At 44.0% G+C, this 12,552-nt stretch overlaps 1 protein-coding gene across 1 annotated transcript in view; it reads left to right on the top strand.

Moving 5' to 3' along the window:
* Positions 1 to 12,199, top strand: part of LOC127923400 (FERM and PDZ domain-containing protein 1-like) — a 13,299-nt gene extending 1,100 nt beyond the window's left edge. The window contains exons 2-4 of the mRNA XM_052507434.1: positions 1,031 to 1,247; positions 10,677 to 10,859; positions 11,993 to 12,199. Coding sequence (XP_052363394.1) covers positions 1,080 to 1,247; positions 10,677 to 10,859; positions 11,993 to 12,199 — 558 coding nt within the window. The 5' untranslated portion in view covers positions 1,031 to 1,079. The remainder of the gene's footprint in view (positions 1 to 1,030; positions 1,248 to 10,676; positions 10,860 to 11,992) is intronic.
* The last annotated feature ends 353 nt before the right edge of the window (positions 12,200 to 12,552 follow it).

Consider the following 12,552-nt stretch of genomic DNA (forward strand, 5'->3'; position numbering starts at 1 on the left):
TTCCCTCTATTAGAGCAGAACAGCTGATCAAATTCCCTCTATTAGAGCAGAACAGCTGATCATATTCCCTCTATTAGAGCAGAACAGCTGATCATATTCCCTCTATTAGAGCAGAACAGCTGATCATATTCCCTCTATTAGAGCAGAACAGCTGATCATATTCCCTCTATTAGAGCAGAACAGCTGATCATATTCCCTCTATTAGAACAGAACATTACAGCTGATCATAGTCCCTCTATTAGAACAGAACATTACAGCTGATCATATTCCCTCTATTAGAACAGAACAGAACATTAGAGCAGAACAGCTGATCATATTCCCTCTATTAGAGCAGAACAGAACAGCTGATCATATTCCCTCTATTAGAGCAGAACAGCTGATCATATTCCCTCTATTAGAACAGAACAGAACATTACTGCTGATCATATTCCCTCTATTAGAACAGAACAGAACATTACACTGATCAACAGCAGAACAGCATGATCATATTCCCTCTATTAGATTACAGCTGATCATATTCCCTCTATTAGAGCAGAACATTACATGACATAGTCCTCTATTAGAACAGAACAGAACATTACAGCTGATCATATTCCCTCTATTAGAACAGAACATTACAGCTGATCATATTCCCTCTATTAGAACAGAACATTACAGCTGATCATAGTCCCTCTATTAGAACAGAACATTACAGCTGATCATAGTCCCTCTATTAGAACAGAACATTACAGCTGATCATATTCCCTCTATTAGAACAGAACAGAACATTACAGCTGATCATATTCCCTCTATTAGAACAGAACATTACAGCTGATCATATTCCCTCTATTAGAACAGAACATTACAGCTGATCATATTCCCTCTATTAGAACAGAACATTACAGCTGATCATATTCCCTCTATTAGAACAGAACAGAACATTACAGCTGATCATATTCCCTCTATTAGAACAGAACATTACAGCTGATCATATTCCCTCTATTAGAACAGAACATTACAGCTGATCATAGTCCCTCTATCTTCTCTACAGGAAGAGTTGGGGCATTGAGAACTTTATCTCTTCAACCCTCCTGAGGAACATGAGGGAAAAGGATCTGAGAAAGGCCATTGGCTATCACATGAAGAAGAGCCAATCACAGGAGCCAAAGCAGAAGGTGCTGTCGGCCAATCAGGCGAAGATTAACTACCTGGAGGAGCTGTGTGACCTCAAGTCCTTTGGCGGGAAGTCCTTCAGCGCCACCATGATGGTAGGAGAGAGATTACCTCTGTCTAGTTATCTCTGTATCTCTACCATGATGGTAGGAGAGAGATTACCTGTATCTAGTTATCTCTGTATCTCTACCATGATTGTAGGAGAGAGATTACCTCTGTCTAGTTATCTCTGTATCTCTACCATGATGGTAGGAGAGAGATTACCTCTATCTAGTTATCTCTGTATCTCTACCATGATGGTGGGAGAGAGATTACCTCTGTCTAGTTATCTCTGTATCTCTACCATGATGGTAGGAGAGAGATTACCTCTGTCTAGTTATCTCTGTATCTCTACCATGATGGTAGTGGAGAGATTACCTCTATCTAGTTATCTCTGTATCTCTACCATGATGGTAGGGAGAGATTACCTCTGTCTAGTTATCTCTGTATCTCTACCATGATTGTAGGAGAGAGATTACCTCTGTCTAGTTATCTCTGTATCTCTACCATGATGGTAGGAGAGAGATTACCTCTATCTAGTTATCTCTGTATCTCTACCATGATGGTGGGAGAGAGATTACCTCTGTCTAGTTATCTCTGTATCTCTACCATGATGGTAGGAGAGAGATTACCTCTGTCTAGTTATCTCTGTATCTCTACCATGATGGTAGGAGAGAGATTACCTCTGTCTAGTTATCTCTGTATCTCTACCATGATGGTAGGAGAGAGATTACCTCTATCTAGTTATCTCTGTATCTCTACCATGATGGTAGTGGAGAGATTACCTCTATCTAGTTATCTCTGTATCTCTACCATGATGGTAGGGGAGAGATTACCTCTGTCTAGTTATCTCTGTATCTCTACCATGATGGTAGGAGAGAGATTACCTCTATCTAGTTATCTCTGTATCTCTACCATGATGGTAGGAGAGAGATTACCTCTGTCTAGTTATCTCTGTATCTCTACCATGATGGTAGAGCAGAACATCTAGTTATCTCTGTATCTCTACCATGATGGTAGAGCAGATTACTCTGTCTAGTTATTCCCTCTACCATGATGGTAGCAGAACAGCTCTATCAGTTATTCCCTCTATACCATGATGGTAGCAGAACAGCTGATCAGTTATTCCCTCTACCATGATGGTAGAACAGATTACCTCTGATCAGTTATCTCCTCTACCATGATTAGAGCAGAACAGCTGATCTATTATCTCTATCTACCATGATGGTAGCAGATTACCTCTATCAGTTATTCTGTATCTCTCATGATGGTAGGAGAGCAGATTACCTCTGATCTAGTTATCTCTGTTCTCTACCATGATGGTAGGAGAGAGATTACATCTGATCTAGTTATCTCTGTATCTCTACCATGATGGTAGAGCAGAACCTCTGATCTAGTTATCTCTGTATCTCTACCATGATGGTAGGAGAGAGATTACCTCTGTCTAGTTATCTCTGTATCTCTACCATGATGGTAGGGGAGCAGAATTAGCTGATCAGTTATTCTGTATCTCTGATGGTAGAGCAGAACCTCTATCAGTTATCTCTGTATCTCTACCATGATGGTAGGGGAGAGATTACTGTCTAGTTATCTCTATTCTCTACCATGATGGTAGAAGAGAGATTACCTCTGATCAGTTATTCTGTATCTCTACCATGATGGTAGGAGAGCAGATTACCTCTGATCAGTTATTCTGTATCCTCATGATTAGAGAGAGAACCTCTTCAGTTATCTCTGTATCCTACCATGATTAGAGAGAGATTACCTCTGATCAGTTATTCCCTCATGATTAGAAGAGAGATTACCTCAGTCTGTTATCATGTATCTCTACCATGATGGTAGGAGAGAGATTACCTCTGTCTAGTTATCTCATATCTCTATCATGATGGTAGGAGAGAACACTACTCTGTCTAGTTATCTCTGTTCTCTACCATGATGGTAGAACAGAACATCTATCAGCTTATCTCTATTCCCTACCTGATTAGGAACAGAAGATTACAGCTGATCAGTTATCTCTATTAGTAGTATTACCTCTGATCATATTCCCTCTACCATGATGAACAGAACATTACAGCTGTTATCATAGCTCCATCTATCTATCTCTAGATTTTTATTTTTTTATTTCACCTTTATTTAACCAGGTAGGAGAGAGATTACCTCTGATCTAGTTATCTCTATCTACCATGATGGTAGGAGAGAGATTATCTGTCTAGTTATCTGTATCTCTACCATGATGGTAGTGGAGAGATTACCTCTATCTAGTTATCTCTGTATCTCTACCATGATGGTAGAGAGAGATTACCTCTGTCTAGTTATCTCTATCTCTACCATGATGGTAGGAGAAGATTAGTCTAGTTATCTCTGTATCTCTACCATGATGTTAGAAGAGATTACCTCTGTCTAGTTATCTCTGTATCTCTACCATGATGGTAGGAGAGATTAACTAGTTACCTGTATCTCTACCATGATGGAGCTGTGTTACTCTCAAGTCCTACCATGATTAGGAGGAGATTACATCTGTCTAGTTATCTCTGTATCTCTACCATGATGGTAGGAGAGAGATTACCTCTGTCTAGTTATCTCTGTATCTCTACCATGATGGTAGGAGAGAGATTACCTCTGTCTAGTTATCTCTGTATCTCTACCATGATGGTATGGGGAGAGATTACCTCTATCTAGTTATCTCTGTATCTCTACCATGATGGTAGGAGAGAGATTACCTCTATCTAGTTATCTCTGTATCTCTACCATGATGGTAGGAGAGAATTACCTCTGTCTAGTTATCTCTGTCATGAGTTATCTCTAGTTGTATCTCTACCATGATGGTGTACCTCTGTCTAGTTATCTCTGTATCTCTACCATGATGGTAGGAGAGAGATTACCTGTATCTAGTTATCTCTGTATCTCTACCATGATTGTAGGAGAGAGATTACCTCTGTCTAGTTATCTCTGTATCTCTACCATGATGGTAGGAGAGAGATTACCTCTATCTAGTTATCTCTGTATCTCTACCATGATGGTGGGAGAGAGATTACCTCTGTCTAGTTATCTCTGTATCTCTACCATGATGGTAGGAGAGAGATTACCTCTGTCTAGTTATCTCTGTATCTCTACCATGATGGTAGGAGAGAGATTACCTCTATCTAGTTATCTCTGTATCTCTACCATGATGGTAGGAGAGAGATTACCTCTGTCTAGTTATCTCTGTATCTCTGCCATTATGGTAGTGGAGAGATGACCTCTGTCTAGTTATCTCTGTATCTCTACCATGATGGTAGGGAGAGATTACCTCTGTCTAGTTATCTCTGTATCTCTACCATGATGGTAGGAGAGAGATTACCTCTATCTAGTTATCTCTGTATCTCTACCATGATGGTAGTGGAGAGATTACCTCTATCTAGTTATCTCTGTATCTCTACCATGATGGTAGGAGAGAGATTACCTCTATCTAGTTATCTCTGTATCTCTACCATGATGGTAGTGGAGAGATTACCTCTATCTAGTTATCTCTGTATCTCTACCATGATGGTAGGGGAGAGATTACCTCTGTCTAGTTATCTCTGTATCTCTACCATGATGGTAGGAGAGAGATTACCTCTATCTAGTTATCTCTGTATCTCTACCATGATGGTAGGAGAGAGATTACCTCTGTCTAGTTATCTCTGTATCTCTACCATGATGGTAGGAGAGAGATTACCTGTATCTAGTTATCTCTGTATCTCTACCATGATTGTAGGAGAGAGATTACCTCTGTCTAGTTATCTCTGTATCTCTACCATGATGGTAGGAGAGAGATTACCTCTATCTAGTTATCTCTGTATCTCTACCATGATGGTAGGAGAGAGATTACCTCTGTCTAGTTATCTCTGTATCTCTACCATGATGGTAGGAGAGAGATTACCTCTATCTAGTTATCTCTGTATCTCTACCATGATGGTAGGAGAGAGATTACCTCTGTCTAGTTATCTCTGTATCTCTGCCATTATGGTAGTGGAGAGATGACCTCTGTCTAGTTATCTCTGTATCTCTGCCATTATGGTAGTGGAGAGATTACCTCTGTCTAGTTATCTCTGTGTCTCTACCATGATGGTAGTGGAGAGATTACCTCTATCTAGTTATCTATGTCTATATTATGATGGTAGAAGATAGATGAGCTCCATCTATCTCTAGTTATCTCTGTCTATATCATGATGGTAGAAGAGAGATTTTTTATTTTTATTTTTTTTATTTCACCTTTATTTAACCAGGTAGGCAAGTTGAGAACAAGTTCTCATTTACAATTGCGACCTGGCCAATATAAAGCAAAGCAGTTCGACAGATACAACGACACAGAGTTACACATGGAGTAAAACAAACATACAGTCAATAATACAGTATAAACAAGTCTATATACAATGTGAGCAAATTAGGTGAGAAGGGAGGTAAAGGCAAAAAAGGCCATGGTGGCAAAGTAAATACAATATAGCAAGTAAAACACTGGAATGGTAGTTTTGCAATGGAAGAATGTGCAAAGTAGAAATCAAAATAATGGGGTGCAAAGGAGCAAAATAAATAAATAAATTAAATACAGTTGGGAAAGAAGTAGTTGTTTGGGCTAAATTATAGGTGGGCTATGTACAGGTGCAGTAATCTGTAAGATGCTCTGACAGTTGGTGCTTAAAGCTAGTGAGGGAGATAAGTGTTTCCAGTTTCAGAGATTTTTGTAGTTTGTTCCAGTCATTGGCAGCAGAGAACTGGAAGGAGAGGCGGCCAAAGAAAGAATTGGTTTTGGGGGTGACTAGAGAGATATACCTGCTGGAGCGTGTGCAACAGGTGGGAGATGCTATGGTGACCAGCGAGCTGAGATAAGGGGGGACTTTACCTAGCAGGGTCTTGTAGATGACATGGAGCCAGTGGGTTTGGCGACGAGTATGAAGCGAGGGCCAGCCAACGAGAGCGTACAGGTCGCAATGGTGGGTAGTATATGGGGCTTTGGTGACAAAACAGATTGCACTGTGATAGACTGCATCCAATTTTTTGAGTAGGGTATTGGAGGCTATTTTGTAAATGACATCGCCAAAGTCGAGGATTGGTAGGATGGTCATTTTTACAAGGGTATGTTTGGCAGCATGAGTGAAGGATGCTTTGTTGCGAAATAGGACGCCAATTCTAGATTTAACTTTGGATTGGAGATGTTTGATATGGGTCTGGAAGGAGAGTTTACAGTCTAACCAGACACCTAAGTATCTGTAGTTGTCCACGTATTCTAAGTCAGAGCCGTCCAGAGTAGTAATGTTGGACAGGCGGGTAGGTGCAGGTAGCGATCGGTTGAAGAGCATGCATTTAGTTTTACTTGTATTTAAGAGCAATTGGAGGCCACGGAAGGAGAGTTGTATGGCATTGAAGCTTGCCTGGAGGGTTGTTAACACAGTGTCCAAAGAAGGGCCGGAAGTATACAGAATGGTGTCATCGGCGTAGAGGTGGATCAGGGACTCACCAGCAGCAAGAGCAACCTCATTGATGTATACAGAGAAGAGAGTCGGTCCAAGAATTGAACCCTGTGGCACCCCCATAGAGACTGCCAGAGGTCCGGACAGCAGACCCTCCAATTTGACACACTGAACTCTATCAGAGAAGTAGTTGGTAAACCAGGCGAGGCAATCATTTGAGAAACCAAGGCTGTCGAGTCTGCCGATGAGGATGTGGTGATTGACAGAGTCGAAAGCCTTGGCCAGATCAATGAATACGGCTGCACAGTAATGTTTATCATCGATGGCGGTTAAGATATCGTTTAGGACCTTGAGCGTGGCTGAGGTACACCCATGACCAGCTCTGAAACCAGATTGCATAGCAGAGAAGGTATGGTGAGATTCGAAATGGTCGGTAATCTGTTTGTTGACTTTGCTTTCGAAGACCTTAGAAAGGCATGGTAGGATAGATATAGGTCTGTAGCAGTTTGGGTCAAGAGTGTCCCCCCCTTTGAAGAGGGGGATGACCGCAGCTGCTTTCCAATCTTTGGGAATCTCAGACGACACGAAAGAGAGGTTGAACAGGCTAGTAATAGGGGTGGCAACAATTTCGGCAGATAATTTTAGAAAGAAAGGGTCCAGATTGTCTAGCCCGGCTGATTTGTAGGGGTCCAGATTTTTCAGCTCTTTCAGAACATCAGTTGAATGGATTTGGGAGAAGGAGAAATGGGGAAGGCTTGGGCGAGTTGCTGTTGGGGGTGCAGTGCTGTTGACCGGGGTAGGAGTAGCCAGGTGGAAAGCATGGCCAGCCGTAGAAAAATTCTTATTGAAATTCTCAATTATGGTGGATTTATCAGTGGTGACAGTGTTTCCTAGCCTCAGTGCAGTGGGCAGCTGGGAGGAGGTGTTCTTATTCTCCATGGACTTTACAGTGTCCCAGAACTTTTTTGAGTTAGTGTTGCAGGAAGCAAATTTCTGCTTGAAAAAGCTAGCCTTGGCTTTTCTAACTGCCTGTGTATAACGGTTTCTAGCTTCCCTGAACAGCTGCATATCACGGGGGCTGTTCGATGCTAATGCAGAACGCCATAGGATGTTTTTGTGTTGGTTAAGGGCAGTCAGGTCTGGGGAGAACCAAGGGCTATATCTGTTCCTGGTTCTAAATTTCTTGAAATGGGGCATGTTTATTTAAGATGGTGAGGAAGGCATTTAAAAAGAATATCCAGGCATCCTCTACTGACGGGATGAGATCAATATCCTTCCAGGATACCCCGGCCATGTCGATTAGAAAGGCCTGCTCGCTGAAGTGTTTCAGGGAGCGTTTTACAGTGATGAGTGGAGGTCGTTTGACCGCTGACCCATTACGGATGCAGGCAATGAGGCAGTGATCGCTGAGATCTTGGTTGAAGACAGCAGAGGTGTATTTAGAGGGGAAGTTGGTTAGGATGATATCTATGAGGGTGCCCATGTTTAAGGCTTTGGGGGGGTACCTGGTAGGTTCATTGATAATTTGTGTGAGATTGAGGGCATCAAGTTTAGATTGTAGGATGGCTGGGGTGTTAAGCATGTTCCAGTTTAGGTCGCCTAACAGCACGAGCTCTGAAGATAGATGGGGGGCAATCAGTTCACATATGGTGTCCAGAGCACAGCTGGGGGCAGAGGGTGGTCTATAGCAGGCGGCAACGGTGAGAGACTTGTTTTTAGAGAGGTGGATTTTTAAAAGTAGAAGTTCAAATTGTTTGGGTACAGACCTGGATAGTAGGACAGAACTCTGCAGGCTATCTTTGCAGTAGATTGCAAGACCCTTTGGCAGTTCTATCTTGTCTTAAAATGTTGTAATTTGGAATTAAAATTTCATAATTTTTGGTGGTCTTCCTAAACCAGGATTCAGACACAGCTAGAACATCCGGGTTGGCAGAGTGTGCTAAAGCAGTGAATAGAACAAACTTAGGGAGGAGGCTTCTAATGTTAACATGCATGAAACCAAGGCTATTACGGTTACAGAAGTCATCAAAAGAGAGCGCCTGGGGAATAGGAGTGGAGCTAGGCACTGCAGGGCCTGGAGGAGAAGAATAAGGGTACGGCTAAAAGCAATAAGAATTGGTCGTCTAGAACGTCTGGAAAAGAGAGTAAAAGAAGGTTTCTGGGGGCGATAAAATAGCATCAAGGTATAATGTACAGACAAAGGTATGGTAGGATGTGAATACAGTGGAGGTAAACCTAGGTATTGAGTGATGAAGAGAGAGATATTGTTTCTAGAAACATCATTGAAACCAGGAGATGTCATTGCATGTGTGGGTGGTGGAACTAATAAATTGGATAAGGTATAGTGAGCAGGACTAGAGGCTCTACAGTGAAATAAGCCAATAAACACTATCCAGAACAGCAATGGACAAGACATATTGACATTAAGGAGAGGCATCCTTAGTCGAGTGATCAAAAGAGTCCAGTGAGTGGAGTGGTTGGTTTGGGGGTCACGGCGATTTAGACAGCTAGCCAGGACATCGGTAGCAAGCTCGCATAGGATGGAGGTCTGTTGTTAGCCACCTCTTGCGTTCCGTCAGTAGATTAGTGGGGTTCCGTGTGGTAGAGGGGATTAGTCCAAATCACACAACAACAAAAAAAATAAAAACAATAGATATAGTTATAGAGGCCCAAGAAGAAACATAATAATAATAAAAATAAAAAAAATTGTCCGATTGTCTATTCTGAGAGCAGCCGGTAAGACAGCTAACGGTTAGCAGGCCGCAGATGGGCGTTCAGGTAACGTCGCGACGGAGGAGCCAGCCGGATCTCCTTCGGGTAGATAACGTCGGCAGTCCAGTTGTGAAGGCCCGGTGGGGCTCCGCGTAGGCAGTAAAACGGGTCCGGATAGGTGACTGCAGCCCAGGAGTGATTGACGGAGCTCAGGAGTGATTGACGGAGCTCAGGAGTGATTGACGGAGCTCAGGAGTGATTGACGGAGCTGGCTAGCTCCGGAGTAATTGATGTTTGCTCTGGAATCGACGAGAGCAGATAGACACACGGATAGCAGCTAGCTAGCTGTGAGATCCGGGAATGAATGTCCAGAGAGCAGTTGAAATCCAAGAACATGGAGAGAAAAATTGGTCCGGTATGTTCCGTTCCGAGCCGCGCTGCGCCGTACAAAACTGGTGATAGATTTTCGAGCTAAAGGATACCTGATAACCACAAACCGTGGTTAGCTGAATACTAACGATTTGCCAGTAAAGAAGCTAACTAGCTTCTGAACTAGCTTCTGAACTAGCTTCTGATTAGCTTCTGGCTAGCTCCTGGCTAGCTTCTGGTTAGTTTCTGGCTAGCTTCTTGGAGTTTCTGGCTAGCTTCTTGGAGGATTGAGGTAAATAATACTTATTTATAAATTGGTGAGGCGGGTTGCAGGAGAGTGTTTTGAAGATGAGTTGATGGAAAATAAAAATAAAATGTATGTGAAAAAAAGTTGTAAATATATAAATATACATATAGCTCTATCTATCTCTAGTTATCTCTGTCTATATCATGATGGTAGAAGAGAGATGAGCTCTATCTATCTCTAGTTATCTCTGTCTATCTCATGATGGTAGTCCCTCAGCACCACTGTGAAGGATTATATTATCTCTCTATTTCTCTTTGTCAGTGCTTGCATGATGTATTCATCTCTATTGATATTTATCTCTATCAACGTATCCTGTCATGGTGTCTCTCTCTCTCTATTCATCTCTGTCTACTGACAGGATATGATGGGTTTCAGTGGGGATGACAGAGCTATTAATTATTATATTTTGGCACCCCCTGCTGGTGTGGCCAGGCCATGTATTCAGGCCAAAGTTGCACCGTGAGTTGGGAAGTGCTGGATGTAGGGGCGGGAATTAGGTGGCCACAGAACCTGGATCTTCAGTACTCCCATGATGCACCTCCCTTATCCACAGATCTAGGTGAGAAAAACTCTCAAATAATTCTCTCTCTCTCTCTCTCTCTCTCTCTCTCTCTATATATATATATATATATATATATATATATATATATATATATATATATATATAGCTCCAGGACAGAGAGTCGATGGTGAGCCTGTTGGTGGGGTCGCGGTACGGTATCAGTCAGGTGGTGAACCACAAACTGAGCATCATGACCACCCTCACAGAGTTCAGCAGTATCACACGCATAGAGCTGCTACCAGAGTCTGACCGCGTCAGTCTGGTCAAGATATATCTACAGGACATCAAGGTATGGTACACACACACAGACATGCATGCACGGACTAGCAGACGCGCACAGACACACACACACACACACACACACACACACACACACACACACACACACACACACACACACACACACACACACACACACACACACACACACACACACACACACACACACACACACACACAGACAGACATGCATGCACAGACTAGCAGACGCGCACAGACACACACACACACACACACACACACACACACACACACACACACACACACACACACACACACACACACACACACACACACACACACACACACACACACACACACACACACACAGACATGCATGCACAGACTAGCAGACGCACACAGACACACAGACACACACTACAAAGCCAATTTCCCCAAAAGCTAGTTTTCTACTACTGAAAGACATGTTTTTATCACTGAAGCCTCATCTTCTCTCACCTCACCTGCTCTCCTCTACTCCCCTCCCCCTCTCCTCCTCTCTCTCTTCTCCCTCCTCCTCTCCTCCTCTCTCTCTTCTCCCTCCTCCTCTCCTCCTCTCTTTCTTCCCCCTCCTTCTCTCCTCTCCTCCTCCCTCTCTCCTCTCATCCTCCCTCTCTCTCTCCCTCTCTCCTCTCCTCCCTCTCTCCCTCTCTCCTCTCCTCCCTCTCTCCTCTCCTCCTCCTCTCCTCTTCCTTGTTTCTCTCCTCCTCTCCTCCTCCCTCTCTCCTCTCCTCATCCCTCTCTCCCTCTCTCCTCCTCCCTCTCTCCTCTCCTCCTCTCCTCCTCCTCTCCTCTTCCTCTCCTCTTCCTCTCCTCCTCCTCTCCTCTCCCTCTCTCCTCTCATCCTCCCTCTCTCCCTCTCTCCTCTCCTCCCTCTCTCCCTCTCTCTTCTCCTCCCTCTCTCCTCTCCTCTTCCTCTCCTCTTCCTTGTTTCTCTCCTCCTCTCCTCCTCCCTCTCTCCTCTCCTCCTCCCTCTCTCCCTCTCTCCTCCTCCCTCTCTCCTCTCCTCCTCTCCTCCTCCTCTCCTCTTCCTCTTCCTCTCCTCTTCCTCTCCTCCTCCTCTCCTCTCCCTCTCTCCTCTCCTCCTCCTCTCCTCTCCCTCTCTCCTATCCTCTTCCTCTCCTCTTCCTCTCCTCTCTCCAGCCGATCACCCTGTTGTTGGAGTCAGTAGCAGCTAAGGAACTGTCCTGTCTGGTGGCAGGGTACTGTCGTGCCCTAGTGGACCCCAGCCTCATCATCTTCCCCTGGACACAGGACGGCAAGCAGCACCGCGTGTCTGCCGAGGAGGGTATGCTACCACACACACACACACACACACACACACACACACACACACCAGGTCTCTGCTGAGGAAGGTGCTATTCACCACCCCATTACCAGGCTATTCACAACCCCACTACCAGGCTATTCACAACCCCACTACCAGGCTATTCACCACCCCACTACCAGGCTATTCACAACCCCACTACCAGGCTATTCACAACCCCACTACCAGGCTATTCACAACCCCACTACCAGGCTATTCACCACCCCACTACCAGGCTATTCACAACCCCACTACCAGGCTATTCACAACCCCACTACCAGGCTATTCACAACCCCACTACCAGGCTTTTCACCACCCCACTACCAGGCTATTCACCACCCCACTACCAGGCTATTCACAACCCCACTACCAGGCTATTCACAACCCCACTACCAGG

This window comes from Oncorhynchus keta, unplaced genomic scaffold (genome assembly GCF_023373465.1).
Source record: "Oncorhynchus keta strain PuntledgeMale-10-30-2019 unplaced genomic scaffold, Oket_V2 Un_contig_2954_pilon_pilon, whole genome shotgun sequence".
Lineage (NCBI taxonomy): Eukaryota > Metazoa > Chordata > Actinopteri > Salmoniformes > Salmonidae > Oncorhynchus > Oncorhynchus keta.